Genomic DNA, 18,116 nt, shown 5'->3' on the forward strand with positions numbered 1-18,116 from the left:
ATTTTTTAAAAAATGCATTCAAGTATGAGAAATAGGGTTCTGTTAAAACTGCAATGAATTTAAAATAAAAAGTATTTAAAGTTTTCGGTGCCCCTGTGAGCAATGACAGAAATATGAGGGGTACTTATCACTTAGTGACTTACACGTACTTGACGCAGTGCTGTGGAGGAGTACAACTGCAGTCACAGAAAGAAAAGTGTATGCTGTAGTTCTTGTTTTCAGAATTGAGGTCTGAAACGAATGAAGTATCTAAATGGTCTAGAGCAGAAAAGAGTTTGTAATGTACTAGATCAATAACTAGTTAGATTTAAAATACTACTGTATATTCAAAGAAGTTTTCTAAACATATTTGTTGTTGTTCTTGTTTGTTGGGGATCCTTATGCTGATGTAATTGTTAGGAATCAAACCTGAGCTACTAAGTTGCAATGTGGAGACTGAATTTACTCCTTGCCAACTCCTAAACTCTAAATCTGAAATAGATACTTGACTATAAACCATGACTTTTTGTGAATTAATAGACATTGGTATAACAATGAATATATATATATGCGCTTTTTTGATCTTCTGAAGAAAGAAAAAATGTTGAAATGCAGGAACCTACAGGATTTTAGGATGGAAATGAAGGTGAGAAGAGAGCTTGGATGTTGTTTGAATATTCTTCTTCTGCAATAAGATGCTTTGGTCAAAAGGTGCTTTTTTGGTTTTGTTTTGAAAGTAAAGGGGTAGTCTTAGCATTAGGCTTTTAAGGTAGTTTCAGCCTAGATGAGGAATCTTAACATGTGCAGACCTTCCTTTTGTCATGGGAATCAAGTGTTATATTAATGGAAATTTGATGACCTTGATCTGTTAAACAGAGATTTTTTTTCTGTTTTACCTTTGAAGTAGTAAAAATAATGAAATCCCCAAACAAAGAAAAAATTCATGCATTTTCCTGCTTTCTGAAAGTATGAAAAGAAAGCAGAGTGGGTTTGGATTTTTGTTCTGCTTATTTGTTTGTATTTTGCTTAGTGCTCTGGAGGAACCCAGTGGTGAGGAAAAAGCTCACAAGCTTTTGAAAAATCAAGCCATTTACATATGTCTGAGGGCATTCAGGTCCAATAGTATGTTTCTAGGAGCTGAGCTTGGCTTGTCTGGTGACCACAGCTTCCATATGTGTACCCCAAACCAGGCATCTCGTGTACTTATCTCTCCTTCCAAATCCAGCAGAAAGAACTGTTAAGGAAATAGAATAAAATGTTCCTAATTTGGGTACTTCTGCAGATGCTCTGTCTCTTTTGATGCTTCAGCTCCCAGTGGCATAAGGAGGGGGCAGCAGGATGAATTTAAAATTCATGCTCTGGTTCTCTATGTCATAGCATAATATGATGCATGAATATGATAAACAATATCCCTCCCTGGCTGCTGTTATATTCAGTTTCTGGGACATGTGAGCTCAGTTTTTAGTGCGAAATATATCATGGGTGCTGTGTGAATCACCATAACAACTGACTGCATCAGAAGACTTCTCATTTTAAGTATTACCATCACAGAAGAGAAACAATGGCCTATGTTTTACTGTTTGATATGATAGATTGAAATTATTGCTTTTAAGAGATGCTCCAAGCATCTTGGCTTTGGTAGTGCTACTTTAACATAACAGAATGATGCTTTGTGTGTCCTGCATTCAGAATAATGTCTGCAGGAAAATGCTCGAGATTGTATTTGTATGTCTTTTGATGGCATGTAAACTGCATTACATGCTGGGATTGCTTCTTTGAAATTAAAATTCTGTGCTCATGTAGGAGCAGGCCTTTGAGGAATAAGAGGAAGAATAGAGGTTGTATTTGAATTTACGATGCTAATGGTGATCATCTGCATTCCTTGGCCAGAGAGTTGCAGATTTTGGAGATTAAAAAAACATTCCAGCATTTTACTGGCATTATAAATAATCACACAGAGATGAAAACGTGCCTTTTCTTGCCAAAAGAATCTAGAAAAGCAGAAGATGGCAGGCCTGGAGGCCCAGAAGAGGCCCTTGATGTTGGCAGCACTGAACGGACTCTCAGTTGCTAGGGTTCCAGTGCCGGAGGACAGCCAGGATGAAGTCGCCAAGGTGCCAATGGATGAGAGGGTAAGATGGAGGCTCATGAAATGTTGCTCATTCTTTTTGTTCCCAAGAGCATGAAGTTTCTAAAATGGAAAAATTTGATCTAAAATGTGAAAAAAAGTTTCTCTTAAAAGTTTTCAAAGCCACTAATGCAAAAGGTCTGTGGTTTAAACCGGCGTGTCTTTGGATGCAGGCAAAGCATTCAGTGTCTTGAACACTTACTGAAGGCAGTGAGAATGGAGGCTGTTCTCTGTTTCACCTGGCTGTACTATGTGTACATGATCAAACTGTAAATCTAACACTTTGCACATTTTTCACATGATCAGGTGAAGTTCTACAGTCCTCTAGATACTGTCTTCCATTTTCTGATATAACTAAGGAGTTCAATTAATTTCTCTAATGGGATTAAATTTCAAGGGAAAAAAAAAAGTTGTTTCCCTCCTGATGTTTGCACATACAGATGTTCCATGAGTATGGAATTTTGGAAATTAAAAACAGTTGCTGCTGTTAAAATTTGAGAAACATATTTGCAAAGAATCTTCCTGGTTTTCTGCATAGAAATTTGCAGCCTGGTGTTGTCTGGTACACAGACAGCAGCACTTAACCTCTGTGTGTACATATTTGGGGTTGTGTTCAACCACAGACATTGCATGCTTGCAAGTTAGGGAGTATTTTGAAAATGTGAGCCACATCACACTTCTCACAGTATGATCTTCTTCCTGAAAAAATATTTTTAAAATATTTTTACAAGTATCTATTATGTTGAAATCACATATTCATACTGAAATTCTTACTGAACCAAGATTGTATTTGGCGCAAGCTTGCTTTTTATGCTATCCATGTTCAAAATTGTGGAGGTGGAATGTTAAACTGTAAAATTGGCTTGTGGTTTCATTCAGTAGAAATAAGTTTGTCATATTTCCTCAGATAACTGCAAAAAGAAGCGAGTGAGAGAATGCTATGGCTGTATATTGGAATTCAAAGAACGGATGGATGGGTCTAGTGGTTAATCAATCTTCCCAGAAGAACCAATGTATTGATGTTCCTTTCTGTTAAATCTTAGTGCAAAATCTTGAGAAGGAAGTTGGAAGAGGGCATGGTGTTTACAGAATATGAGCAGATTCCAAAGAAAAAGGCAGATGGGATCTTCACCACTGCTGCCTTGCCTGAAAACACTGAGCGCAATCGCATCAGGGAGGTCGTTCCTTACGAGGAGAACCGAGTAGAGCTGGTGCCGACCAAAGAAAATAATACAGGCTACATCAATGCTTCACACATAAAGGTAAAAGCTTTCTCGAATTTTGCTTTGCAAATGGAGGTATGCTAAAGCTTTGTTTGAATTTCTGGATGCACAGCAGCATTTTCTGTAACTCTGGAGCTTCTGAAAAGGTAACGTGGTCAGAATGTGTCCTTGTACCTGTGTGTCAGCATGGGCGTCTCTAAGGTCCCCTCTCAACTAACATCATGCATAAGTTGGTTTAACTGCTGAAGACTCGGGTGTCATTTTAGAGAGCCATTCTTGCTTTTTTTATGCCCACCTCTGCCAGCTGGTTGGGGAGTATCTCTTGGTTAATGTAGAAAGAGATGCCATGTTGCTTAAGCCTCATGAAAATGCATTAGATCAGCCCCAATATCTGCAGTGTAATATGATTCTCATGACCCTGCACCAGAAAAAATGAGAAGTCAGTATGTGTTCTGAATTATCAGTCCCAAAAGTCTTGCAGGCCACTGGGGGATTACAACAACCCATGCAGAAGGAGTCCCTACAGCTGACTGGTGCACCCTGGAAAGAATACTGCACAAGCTTTGATTGAATCTTTTTAAATTTACTAGCATACAGGATGTGATTTTTAAAAATCAGAACTGTAGCTCCATGTATGCAGTTCCATGCCTAAAGGAAAGGCATATCATTATGAGTAATGCATATTCATATAGATACTGAAATTATATATACAAGAAACTTATTCATTCCTTTTATGCTGAGAGCTGACTAATTTTAAAAGAAATTTTTTAAGGTATGCATTGACCTTACTAATACTTTCCCTGTATCTCTGACTGGAAACTGCATTGAACTTCCATGTTTCAAATTATGTTTTTAACCAGAAATTTCAGATTTCATGTTAATTCAATGTAGAAATACTTTAAGGTATGATCTGACTGTTACTTGCAAACATGGCCAGTTTTAACAGTGAGCTATGCTGCAGTGACTGCAGATGCTCGTTTTCTCTTAAGCTTCCAGCACTATTTGCAAAGTCCTCTGCTGGCTTTTACTGCACCATGAGAGAAGTAACAGCAGTCCTCTGCCTCACATGAAAGATTCTCATGTTGTTAAAGAGGGTTGTCTGCTTTTTCTCATTGTCAAAATTCAAATTAAAAAGAAATAATTCAAAAATAATGAATAAAACATCCTGTTAAATTAATATTTTCCTTGAGTAAAAGCCTTTTAAAAGTTCCAAGAGACTTGCTGGCTTTGGTTGTGATTTACAGTATTAAATCCTGGTGATACAAAACAATTTCTGAACCAGGATCCTAGCAGTTTATCACTTTTCTGCATAGCCTGGTAGGTAGCAGATACTGAGTTTTTGCATAATCAGATGTTGCTATGATGGCGGATTTCTGAGCCCAGAATTTTTCACCTACTTTATAGGAGGCCAAAAAAAAAAAAAGGATTCCTTCATTATGCCCACGAAACAGTACTAGCCAGAAAAGAGTTTTCCCTGGCTAGTTTTGAGTCCACATTTTACTTGATGTGTTGGACACACACGTATCTCACATCCATAGAGCACCCAGAAACGGGCAGTGATGTTCTGATGCCTGACAGAGGGCCTTGGCAGTATTTCCCTCTTGCACTCGTAGCGGCGCAAGCAGGAGCCAAGCAGATGTGCTTTTGCTTAGAAGGTGAAATCACATCTGTGAAATTTACCTCAGTAGCACAGTGTGTGTCTGTGTTTTCAGCCCAATATTTAATTTTTAATTTCCTGCAGTTAGGGCATTAGAATGCAGTAAACATTCCAGGCATCCCATTCCCTTCAGACTATTTATGGTCCTTTCATACCATGTGCCAGGAGGCTGGATATTTGGACCAGAAGTCAGTAGACAAAGCAAATTCCTCTATCATCCTGATAAGATCCATGCCTGGAGGATTCCAGCTCCCACTACCTCAGTCTGTGAGCCCCACAGTTTTACAATAACTCTTTGCTTATTTACCGTTGATCATTGCTGTTAAAATATGAAGATCAACATCTATACCAAAGAGAAAAAATGCAATTAAATTTGTGGATTAAGCAAAAAAATTCTTAAGAGCACTTCATCTGACTGTTTGGTCATGCCAGTATTAACTCAAAAAGCTCAGTAATGCTATGCCAGCACTCATGACTGCAGATGAGCAAGCACAAGGCCATGAGTCCAAGTGCAAGATGCTACTTAGTGCTGGGCAGTTTATAGTACAAGAACTTGAGGAGTCTACCTGCATTGGTCTTGCAGCTTTTAACCATCATTCAAAAAAAAAAAAAAACCAAACCTGCACAGTACGAAATAAGAAAAGGAGCTGATGTAGAGAGTCAAACAGTTTTCAATGAAGTGAAAAACTTATCATACAGAAACTGTTAGTTACCGGTATAAAACCCCAAGCATCTCAACTTAATGAGCAGTTGTTTCACTAACAAATAAACTGATTCTATTTCTGAAAATGTATTCAAAGACATGTACCTCAAACACATTATATGGTTCAACCTGTCAGAGTTATTGATTGTTCCTTGTAGCACTGTCTGCCAGTACCTTGATATTTATGGACATGTCAGCATTTCAGTTGTAAATCTTCTCTGGGATTTATAACTTTACGAGAAGTGGCTCTGGGCTAATACACAGAAGTAAGAGGCCTTATCCTGAGAAGGAAAAATATTTCAACTTTCCAAAACAATTAGTTCATCTGGTTTTACTGCTAAGCATATTTTTTAAATGATATGTAGTAGCTCTGAAAGCACTTTGACTTTTTACCTAAAATGTTAAAAAAATTTTTATAAACCTTTCCTGGTGTATAGCAAACTATGTCATAAAATTACAATTTTTTATACACAAATGACTTTTTTTTTTAACTGCACAAGTATAACTTTCTGCCTCCATCAATTAAATGAAGTAGCGTTTTACACTGGCTAACTCCAAGGTAATGCTGTGTCTGTTTAGGGCACTATATGATTTATAGTGTGTAAATCTGTGTGTTAGTGCTTTAAAAAGAATTTCATTACTCACCATCATGCAATACACAAATATTTCTGTCAGATGTGGTTGGTAAACCAGTTATGTATTGGGAAATAGATTTGCATGACTACAGCGTCAGATAATTTTTAATTTCTCGTGGTATTTGAAAACCATTTAATGCACTGGATTTACTGTATGGTCATTTGCAGCTTCTGAACAGAAAAACCCAAGATAAATGAGAAAGAGTAACTTGAAATGGAGCCTGTCTTGATCTCATCTGTGGCTGGCAACAGGCCTGTTGAGCTCTGTTATGTACAAAGTGTGGGCATAGCTGCGTCCTCTAGGAACGGCTTGGCCGCATCTTCAACAGTGATCAGTGTAGTAAGAGTCTGTTTAATAAATTACTTTTTGTCTGAGTGGAAAATAATCGAGGGAGGTCCTAAACAACAGAGGCCTTTAGCTCGTCATGCACAATGTCATTTACATTCTGCACTACCATGTGTTAATTTGCAAAGCAGGGCGATGCCCTTTTAATGCACATATGCGCTTCCTCTGGTCCTCAGCTTTTCTTTCATCTTGGGTCTGTCACCAAGGCCAGGGATGTGAGTCAGTTGCTTGTTTGTACTTAAGACATATCAGAAACGGGGTCTCAAAAAAAAAATTTTTTTCGCTGGTTTGTTTGTTTGTTTGTTTGTTTGGGTTTTTTTATGTGTATGATCCAGATAGAATGGCAAGAAAGATAGATGGCATTTAGGTCAAAGCTTTATGTTTATGGGCATCAAGACAGGATGTGGAAGCACTGAAGATTGTTTTGTCAGATTTGATCTAATCAAAAGGATGATTTTTGTTGAAAATTTTGAACAAAAGCAGAAGAACAAAGAAGTAAAGATTTCATTATAGTCTCTTTTGTTTAAAAGGTGGTTCTGGCACAGGTGCTGCTGAGAATTTGGGCACTGACTGGTTCGGCTTTTTTCCTTTCTCCCAGGTTACTGTAGGTGGAGAGGAATGGCACTACATTGCTACCCAAGGACCTCTGCCACACACATGCCATGACTTCTGGCAGATGGTGTGGGAACAGGGAGTGAATGTTATAGCCATGGTCACAGCTGAAGAGGTATGTGAAATCACAGCATACAGTTCTTCCTGATGTGAGCAAATCTCCTGTTATCATTGCTTCCCACTCCAGTAACCTGTTTTTTCTATCAACATCCCTTTTTCCTATAACCCTGTTTGAACATATGCCTGTACTTCTCTCATACTATACTTTGTAGCATTCTGATACTCAGTTTGGCAAGTGCTAAAGCAAACAAGCAGAAGCCCCCCTTGCCCCTGCTTTGGCCAAGCCAAACAAAGATGTTTCCACTGGAATGTGAGAGCACTGAACTGCTCTTGGTTAAAATGACAGAGAGTTCCACACCATCCAAGGCCAGTTCTGCATACTGTCACTCTTATCAGCTGAAAAGAGACCAGAAGCTGTTGTTTCCATAGAAGTGTCCATGTAAAAAAAAAAACCAAAACCAAACAACAAAAACAAACAAAAAAATCCCCCACAACTTTTTTATTCTAATGCCAAGCAAAACAGTTATTTCTACTGTAATCCAAGAACTATGTGATATGTTATAAAAACTGACACGCATTGTTAACTAACACAGCTTTCAGCTTTATGCCTGGTTGTTTTCAGCAAACACAGGGAGTAGCAGAGCACATCAAGTCACTGTCCAGTTCCCAAGGCTGATCAAGGGCAGATACCTAGAAGCCGCTGGAGAGAATCTCCCTTCATTTAAAGGAGAGGCTTCCCCAGGGGGAAAATATTTACCAAGGTGTTGCAGGCAGTAGCTATCTTTTGCCACAAGACAAGAGGTTGTTCTTCAAAGCAGTTTTACACTTTCAAATATTACATGGCTGAGAGGTTTAAGTGTTAATGGATATTTTTCTTTACTTTGTGGGATGCTCTTTTCTCTTCCAGTAATTTGAAATAAGAATATTTGGCTTATCTTCGGTTTTATGTCCTCTGTTTACAAAGAATTATAATTGCAGGAACTAATGGCTTTTTGTTTTGTTTTGTTTTTAAGGAGGGAGGAAGAAGTAAGAGCCATCGTTATTGGCCTAAACTGGGCTCTAAGCACAGCTCAGCCACTTATGGGAAGTTCAAGGTGACAACAAAGTTCCGCACAGACTCTGGCTGCTTTGCAACTACTGGTCTGAAGGTCAAGCATCTTCTCTCTGGACAAGAGAGGACAGTGTGGCATTTGCAGTATACTGACTGGCCAGACCATGGGTGTCCAGAAGAAGTCCAAGGCTTTTTATGTAAGATTTCTTTATCTTGCATGATAAAATACATCAAGGAGAAGGTTGCTCACACTGAATTCAATTCACTGAACCCAGTTACACCTGGGATTGATATTAAATGGTTATTGCTGTGGCATATAAAAGCCTCAACTAGATTGTACTTTGCTGCAATTTGGAGGAAAAAAAGTGGGATTCAAGAGGTAGCAGCTAAGGTGATTAACAGGAAGAGTAATTCAAGGCAGCGGCAATGCCAAAGACTCAGGAAATTTTAAATAATAGGATACCTCTGCTGGCTGATCTGTCAGTGTAAGTTATCACCACTTCCCAGACACCTAATGAGTGTAGGAGGTACTAGGCTGCACACAAATGTGATTAGAGAGGTCTAGGTGAGAGAGGATCAGGTTTTAGTGACATATGGTGCAGTTCCTCCAGTTTTTCTTGTTGCAAAATAGCAGAGGCCTCTGACACACATGCATTAAGTTTGAACTTGATACCACTTTTCTAACCACATGTGATGCTCAAGGGCCTTCCCAATAACTTATGGTCCTAGTTCATGCATTTCTGAAAATACAGCCATTATATTCATCTGTAATGTGTGAATAACACTCCCTGCTTCTTAATAAGTAATGTATATTTCCATATTAAGTAATAGGAATTCAACCATTATTTAACTAAAGTGACATATCTGGCACTATGGCAGAGAATCTTTAAATTAAATTAATACAGATTTCTTTAAATTAACATTGAAGGAGCCTGTCCATGGTGTACTGACATGTTGACGATGCCTGCCTTCTTAATTCCTGAAAGTTTTGCAGCTGCAGTGTAGCTCTGTGGCAGCTAAGTCCCCTCTCAGGAAGGTCCTTTAGTTCTACTTCAGTCTTGACACAGCTACAGTCCTTTAGTGGTCCATTCTCCTTTGCATGGTACAAGCTTGATGTAAATAGCGTGTCCTTCTTCTCCCAGTTCTGTCACCAGGGCAAAAAAAAAAAAAAAAAGACATTTCGGCTTCAGCAGAGGAGTGCCAAGGGATCTGTCTTTAAGGAAAAGCTATTGCCCAATTCCTAGTTTGTTCTCTACTTTGTTTCTTTTACTAACTCTTGTAGCTGTGGTTGGGCATGGCAGTAATTGGAACCTGATTGTCCCCATTTCCTCTCTCCTATTACTTGCCACCACTTACGGTCCCATTTCACTGTGCATTAAAATTTCAGCTTTTCTGATGTTGGTAGGCCTCCAGCTGCATCCTGCCAGTGGTGAAAGGACAGCTTAGGCTGTAGTGCCATGACATCAAGAGTCAGTGCAGGAGAGTTCACCTCAGGTCTCACTTCCCACTCTGACTGCTGAGAAGCTAAGTAAGCTTCCAGTACTTAAGGTTCTCGGTGCAGTTTGACAGTAGAATGTGTTGTGTTGAACAAGGCTAGGACAGCCACACAGTGTAACTGTTCTAGAAATGGCTTCAGGGAAAACTAAGGCAGTGATCTCCCAGAAAAGCTCATAATAACTATTGAGAAACAAACCCTGAGCAGGTGGGTGAGATTCCATCTCAGTCTAGAAAGGAGAAGGAAGGGAGGAAACAGGGCAGATGGATGCTTGTTTCCCATCTGACAGGCAGCAATTTCAATAGGACTTAGCTGTTGTTTTGATCCCAGCCTGTTAATAGCAGGAATTGCTGTAAGTAATGTCTAGAATCATCTGCTTAGGGGACCTGGAGATTTGCAAGGGGGAAAAGAGAATTTAATTTTTTAAAAGAACTATTTAATTTAAAGGAGCAGACTCCCAAGTAATAATTGACACCCAGCTGGTACTTGCTGGATGCAGTGCTGTTCCATGCACCCTGGCCAAAATAATTAGTATGTTGTAAAAAATGTAGATTATTGCCACTTAGGTAAAGAATGACTTTTCCACATTCTTTCACCCTTTCCCCCTGTCGAATTTTACGTTTAGACATATAGATGTTGCAACATTGCCTGCATTTTACCTTGCAGCTTACTTGGAGGAGATACAGTCTGTGCGTCGCCACACCAACAGCGTGCTGGACAGCAGCAACACCTGCAACCCTCCCATTGTGGTTCACTGCAGCGCAGGGGTAGGAAGGACTGGAGTAGTTATCCTAACAGAACTGATGATTGGGTGCTTGGAGCATAATGAAGTAAGTCAGCTTCTTTTGCAGGACAAATCCCTGACCCGAGCTCGTTCCTTGACTAGCTAGCTACATTTCTGAGGTTAAAATTAAAAGGCATTGAAGTGCTTTCTTTCTCTGCTACCTTTGTGAGCAATGTGAGAGCCTTAAATGTAACAGGCAGAGATTACCCATGGAAGGTTACTTGTTGTAGTTTTCTGTTTAGTTGATATTATGCATTTTTTATTAGGATTATTTTAATGCATTCAAAATTAGGGTTTTCTTCTCTCTTTTAAGAATGTAGTCTAATTTATACCTGTATTTAATTAAAAGTCTAGAGACAGCATGTTTACAAGGAGTACCTGAAAGAGGTTAGAGAATAATGTCCTTGCTCTTTTAACTAAAGTTTTCTGCTCTCTAAATTTGCTCTTTAGACTTCTTCCTCTTTCTCATATGGACCCTAATCTCACCTGGAATGAAACTTAACTGTGTTTTAAGAATAAGGTGTGTGTATGTATTCCAATGGGGAATAGGGCTTTAAGATTTGCAGACAATATGACGAGTAATACAGTCTGGAGTTAAAAATAAGATCACCAGTAGAGTAACCGTGTGTAGCAACTTGCTTTTCATTTGTGTCACTGAGAAACTGTCTAGGAAGAACATCGCATCTTAACTAACAACGTGACACACAGTTTTCATGACAGCTATGGAAACCAGGGATTTCTCTTGCCAAAGAAAATGCTCTATGGGAGAGTATTTGTAGAGATAGGAATGCAGCAAGAGTAACAAATAGACATATATCATCTGCCTCTCCCAGTAATCAGCCACTGAATGAGTTCAGGGAAGACTGAAGACTCCAGCAGCTCATCACTCTGTAGTTACAAGATGGCTAGAGATCTTGGGCTCAGGTCAGCTGACAGACAAGCCTCCTCCAACTCTGCTTGGGCGTCACTAGAGGTGACACTGTCCTGTAGATCGATGTCACAACTGACACTTTTTTTCCTTTGCTTTTTATTTGCGGGGGAGGTAGGAGGGTGAGGAAGGAAAAGAAGGAGGTGGCCTGGACAAGAAAGGGTCCACAGGTATGCATTTTGAGAACCCAGCAGCCTTCCTATGCTGACTGCTGCTCAGAAGCTGCTCCTGTGTGGGGTGATGGCTCCGACTCTTGAGCCTCCTTGACCTTCCTTATGCACTGGCACCTGGAAGTGACTGCTTCTGTTGTGCACACAGTAGCCATGAAATTTCTGCATGCCAGAGGAAAGCTGGAGAGTTTGAAGAGCTGTCCCTGAATTGGTTGTGACCATCAGTGTAGCTGTGTCTACTTTGTAGCAACCTCTGTATATGCACGGAAACAAACATTAAGGGTTGTGTAACGCTGTCTGCCACCTCCGTTTGTCTGTGGTTTACAGAAGTCACCCATTTGGGAAAGAGTAGCTGAGTAGCAAGTGAAGATAAAGGCAGTACCTCAGCATCTAAGCATGAGGGTGAGCCTTGACATCATTCATAAGAATTTTCATCAACTTCTCTAGGACCTGATGGTAGCGCTCAATAAGGATTTCTCTGATGTCCCTTAATTAAAGGATTCTTTTGTCTTGATTAATAATGAAAATCATCATTAATATTAAATAAAATTTTCCTTAAGGGCTTTGTTGCTCTAGATTGTACTAAGTTAATGTTTTTGGTTTGTTAAAACCTAATTGAAAAAAAAAGATTAAAAATCATAACAGTATGCTTTTGGTTTGTCACAGATACTCCATTCTGCACAGAGATGGTTCCTTTTCACTTGTTTATTTTGTAGTAGTATTAATTGGGGGTTTTCTCCTGAAATAAAATTACTTATCACTTAAAATGTTTTAGTCTTAGGAATTGGTTGATTTCCTCAGAAGTGTCCTAGTAAGTAGAAGTATCAACATTTTTGCAATGAAGGAAAATGAGGAAGGAATCTGGCAATCTTCATACAGACCATCTTGGAAAGTCTGCAGTAGTGCTGGAACAAAAACCAGAACCCTTGAGTCTGAGGTTTCAGGTTTGGGCAAAAAGCCGTGTCTAATCAAAATCTATACAGCTTCAGTCACTGTGGCTTCTGGGCAATGGCTGGTTGAGTCTAAAGCTGTGTATCTCATTGCAGGGATAGCATTTCAGTCACTGCTGCATAGCAAGTAAATGTCACATCATTACATCCTTGCTGCTGTAGGCATGTAGTAGAGGAAAGTAATTGAGATCCTGCTCTATCATCTTTTAGTTCAGACTTGGCACTGGGACATTAACTCATGATTGCAACTGCAGCATGTTTTCAAAGGGGAGGTCTTTTAGTTTGGGAGTTTTAGAAATGAGTGGCATTTTCGTTTGTTCTGTTTACAAGTGCCAGCTTAGCAAAGCATTATGTGCCCTTTTTTTTTTTTTTTTTTGACATGTACATCATAATGAAGGTGAGTTTAAGGGACTCCTTACCTGGAGTCAAATGCTAAGTTGGCTATAAATAGTGAGGTTTAATAGACAGGATGGAGTTTTCTTTCATTTCTGAGAAGGTGAAGTCATCTCCATTTTGAGGAGGTGCACGGATCACTGTGGGTCCACTAAAAATCAATGAGCTGTCATGCACCAGACTGCCAAGAGAGAAATATGGTGTGCAGGTCGAAGCTGGCCTGCATTTTTGTTGCAGTTTTTCAGGTGAGATCAAGTTCTACATGACTCTGCTCAGCAAGGACCGTGTGGCTTTTGCAAGCATCTGAGTCCACAGGGAGGCTTTCTCCATGTTGGCCAAGTTAACTGGAAAGAGCTTACATTTTTCTTTGAACCCATTTGATAATAAAATGGCATTACTCATCACAAATTTTTATACTTGTTGACTCTCTAGAGACGTCCTTTTATAACAGCTTGTTGGGGTATGTGGCAGAATATTTGGCCTTGTTTTCAGAAAGTGATAGCCTATGAGTTAAGACTTGTTTACATGGAATGGACATTCTGGGTTTTATATATATGGACAGAAATGGATATGCAGCGTGACTTTTATTTTAAACTTTCCAGGAAACTTCCCATGTGTCTGGAAGCAGATTCCATGCTCAGTTGGGCCTCCAAGGGTTAGCAGCAACCTTACTCAAACTTTCTAAGTTCCTTTTTGTGTTTCTGTAATGGCAAACTGGCATTACAAAGTGCAGCTTATGTCGTCTGATACGGTAGCTGTTCTTCAGTTTTGTATCTTGAACTGCTTAAGAGCTTCCTCAAAAACAGCATGAATTTTAGTGCTTACATTTACTGCTGCCATAGAAAATTTGTATCCCTCATCTTGGGTCATATTACACGCTGTTTGAATTTGAGCCTAGCAGGCTGAGCTTCATGGCTCAATGAATTCTGAATAGCTGCTTGTGTACCTGTTGTAACAGATAAAACACAATAGCATCACAGGTTTTTTGTTCCTTAAATGCCAGAGATCCAATGATAGCACCTAATGAAATTTGCAGTGATTTTTAATGCTTTACCTCATGGGCCTCTGTTTCACACAACTCATTTGGTTTTGAGTTCAGATCATTATAGGGTGCCTGTGCCCCAGTGTGCTCCATGGGGTTAAGGATGTACTTTCACAGTGAATCTCCTTATCCGTGCCTAATTACTGTACTTTAGTTCCTGCTGCAGAGCATTTTTCGGGGCAGATGAGTGAATTTTGTTTGGATGAAACCAAATTGGAAGATGCCTTCTTGGAGAACACCTAACATGTCCCAGTGGATGCTAGTGGATGTTCAGTAGATGGCAACAAACTGCTGCTGGCCTAAAGTCTGCAAAACACGTATTGTGGATAATGGGTCCTTGTTTCACTTTACAGAGTTATTTCTCCTGGAGTATTATTTGCTAACATAGACTTGGCTGTGGAAGGTCAGATGTTGGAGTTTTTTGATCTTTTGGTGACAATGAGTTCCCTTCTCTCTTAGTGAAAGGATCAGTATATTTGCGTGCACTTTTAGTTTTGTCCAAGGAACCTTTGTTCTTGTGACCCTGATGCCTCTTTGCCATTTGTAAAATCTCAATAATTGTTTGATTTAATGAACTTAGGTCCTTATTCTTTTTTTTCCCCTTTGCTTTACAGAAAATGGACGTTCCTGTGATGCTGAGACACCTGCGGGAGCAGAGAGTGTTTATGATCCAGACCATAGCCCAGTACAAATTTGTTTATCAAGTGCTCATACAATTCCTGCAAAACTCTAGACTTATTTAATCTTTTCAAACATCCCAGACCCAGCTTTGTGGATCTGACTGAACCTTACTGATGTGCAAGGAGAACTGCCTTGACAACACTGTGTGCATATATTGCACTTTTTAAAGTTGTCTTGAAAGTAACGAATGATTGTTCTTTACTAGTCTCCCGTGGATTATTTTATACAAGATATAATTTATTTTTCTTGGAATAACTTTTGAATTACTTTAATAACTCATAAATCTTATAGTGACCTTCAAAGTGAACCACATTTGACATGACTGGTCTGCATTGTAACGTGCCCATAAAGGAGAGCAATCCTTTGTAAAGGTAGTTTACTAGCTTTAATTTTGCTACACAGCTTCTGAAATGAACAGTTATTTGGCAGTGGGCTTTTTTCTCACGTGAGGACGTTCTGGACGGAGGTACGTGGCTTCCGTGGTAAAAACAAGACCTGCTGGATGTCAGCTACAGCTCTGTGTGAGTGGAAGCTGAGGGTACACAGCACTGAGACCTGAACTTCTGCACGTGCAGGCGGGCACATTACAGAGGGCTCAAACACAGGACATTGTGAGGACAGAGAATTTTGGGTGCTAAACTGTTCAAATTCCACAAGAATTACAGTTTGAAAAAATCAATATTGGATCTTTTAAATGAGGCCTTTGCTGCTGTGTGCAGCCCTTGAAGGGATTCATAAGAAGCAGTGTAGGGTGAAGTGCAGTGACCCACAACAGGCTGAAGTCAGTGACTGAGTTTTTTCAGTAATTGTGGTGGACTGAGTTGAACAGCATAGGATTTTCAACCAAATGCATCTGAAAAAAATCAAATCAAGCACCTTCTCATGGATTACACTGAAATTATTATTGCCTTGAGGCTCACCTCCTGTAGAAAAGGAATCTCATTTAAATTAGGCATCTCTGGTTGCCTTAGTTTTCATGTGTGAACTATCATCTGATGGCTAGAGAAAGGATCAGGCTGGAGAGGAGCCTGGGATGTCTCTGGTCCCAGCCCTGTTCACCTTACTGCTAACTTTAAACTTGGATAGGCTTGCCCAGGGTCATGTCCAGTTTCAGAATTTTCAAGGGTGAAGATTTCATAGCCTCTCAGGGCACGTGATGCAATGCAGTTACTCTGTCATGGTGAAATTACCTTTCTTGGTATCCCTTTCCCAGATAATTTTAAATATTTTAGTCCTATTGTTGCTTTTCTGTTACATCCCCTCCTCCAAACCCTGGTCAGTGTACAAGATCTAAGCCTACAAGCACTCTGAATTTCAGCACTAAAGGGACTAAAATCAGTGGGAGCTTAAGCTCAGGTTCTGTACTAGAATGTTTCTTTAATTGCTTAAAACTGCACTGTGTTGGTTTGGATCTCTGCAATACAAGCCTAACAAGGTGACAAAGATTCCAGTGAAGATTTCTAGCTACCAATAAATGGAGATGAGTTATTTTTCTGTAATACCTTGACCATGTTCTTTTTAGGGATCAGTTAAGTTTTCAGTCAACTTCAGTTTTCCTCTAATTTCTTCTGCCACTGCCAACATATCTTGTTAAATTAGCAGCAACCATTTAAAGTCTTTTCAGCAGCATCTGCATGATAATTGCACAGAGATGCTTTATATCTGGGAAAAAAGCCAAGGAATAAACCTTGAAGCAAAGTGTATTAAATTAGTTATCTCGTTATAACTTTTTGAATAATTTCCTAATGATGAATTAAGTTTGAACTCAGAGCTGTCAAGTCCCATTGCTCCACTTGGATATGAGAAGTAGAAAATCAGGAGGGAAAAGAATCTGTCCCTATGTCTTATTATTCAGCTGCTCTTGGCTGAAATGTGTACTTCTGCTTCTACAGTGAGTACAGGAAAGTTACTGCATAAGAGAGTATGAAGAGCTGTGTTTGAAGGGAAGAAAATTAAGTAAATGTTTTTAATGCAAAGATGCATCATAGTTGTCTTAGAAAAATATTAATTAGAAAAAGGCACCAAAAATCCTTTCCAAATTAATTCAGTGCCTATTAATGAGCCAAATAAATGGCCATGTAGTATACAGTCATTTCTAATTAATTTGTAATGTGGCTGGTACGGTAGATAGAAGTCAATGTGACTCACTTTTTCCCTTTCATTGTCAAAGAATGGTAATTTAAAACTTTTCCTTTCATCTGACTTCAATGTGTTTTTCCCTGCTAGATTTTATCTTGACTAGATCTGCTAATATCATAAGTGAATTGGGCTGGTGCATGTCTTCAGAGGTTCCTTTCCACCCCAGCTTGCAACTGACCCTCAGCATGCCGATGTTTCATGGTTGAAATGTGACACAGTTCCATAAGGGAAAAACTGAACCTTCTGACTTTGAACCTGCTGTAGTTTTATCAGGCCGAAATTGCTTGGGCAGTATTTCCTAACCTTTAGGGAGTGACAGGAAAATGCATTTTGCATCCAATTTTGTTAGTCACAGCAGGAATGAACACATGAGACTTAAAGCAACAGTGCTATTTAGTTTCTGTCCCACAGACTTTTAACAGCACAGTCCTTAAGGAGAAAAGGACAGTTTGGAGTTGCTGTATGTTGTGTTGCTTATTTTTTTAACATCAAAGCATGACACTGTTTGAAACCAGTTTCATCCATGGAGTAAAGTCTGGACTGCAAATCTCACAAAGATGCTTCAATGAATGGAACTGCACCTAACAAGTTTAACATAAGCTGTCTTCTCCCAGGGCACCCACATTGCATTGTGGCATGTTTAGCCTATGTTCCCTCATGCTTTCTGAGACAGAACTTGCCGTGGATGAGTAAGTCTGGCTTGGGAATCCATTGTGTCTGTTTTCCTTTTTTATGCACTCTTCATGTGTATTTAACACGCTTTGCTTTTTTTCTTTAACTTGTTACCAATGATAGTATTGAGGTGCTGGCATCAATTTTTTGGTTAAGGTCCAACATTTCATGCCTACCATTGTTCAATCAGGGATGGGAGAGACGACAGCTGAGTTTGGACACTGCTCAGTGCTGTGGGTATCCTGGATGGTGGACATTAACTGCTGAGGTCCTACTTGTTCCAGATCCTACTAAGGCCTGTTTTGGCACCTCTTGTCCTTGACTACCTGAGAAAAGATGAAGCTTGTTCCCACAAAAATTTTCCTTTATAGTTATACAGAAACACTAAATGCTTAGCCTCATCAGAAATCATCATCATGGCTAGGCTTCGCGAACGAAGATTTGGGAAGGCTCTATCCACATTTGCTA

At 39.5% G+C, this 18,116-nt stretch overlaps 1 protein-coding gene across 1 annotated transcript in view; it reads left to right on the forward strand.

Moving 5' to 3' along the window:
* PTPN14 (protein tyrosine phosphatase, non-receptor type 14) overlaps window positions 1-18,116 on the forward strand; it is a 113,683-nt gene extending 95,567 nt beyond the window's left edge. Inside the window, exons 14-19 of the mRNA XM_017811703.1 lie at window positions 1,968-2,111; window positions 3,151-3,369; window positions 7,270-7,398; window positions 8,357-8,591; window positions 10,556-10,719; window positions 14,771-18,116. Of these exons, the coding sequence (XP_017667192.1) occupies window positions 1,968-2,111; window positions 3,151-3,369; window positions 7,270-7,398; window positions 8,357-8,591; window positions 10,556-10,719; window positions 14,771-14,899 (1,020 nt within the window). The 3' untranslated portion in view covers window positions 14,900-18,116. The remainder of the gene's footprint in view (window positions 1-1,967; window positions 2,112-3,150; window positions 3,370-7,269; window positions 7,399-8,356; window positions 8,592-10,555; window positions 10,720-14,770) is intronic.

The sequence above is a fragment of the Lepidothrix coronata genome, unplaced genomic scaffold, assembly GCF_001604755.1.
Source record: "Lepidothrix coronata isolate B3197 unplaced genomic scaffold, Lepidothrix_coronata-1.0 Scaffold33, whole genome shotgun sequence".
NCBI lineage: Eukaryota > Metazoa > Chordata > Aves > Passeriformes > Pipridae > Lepidothrix > Lepidothrix coronata.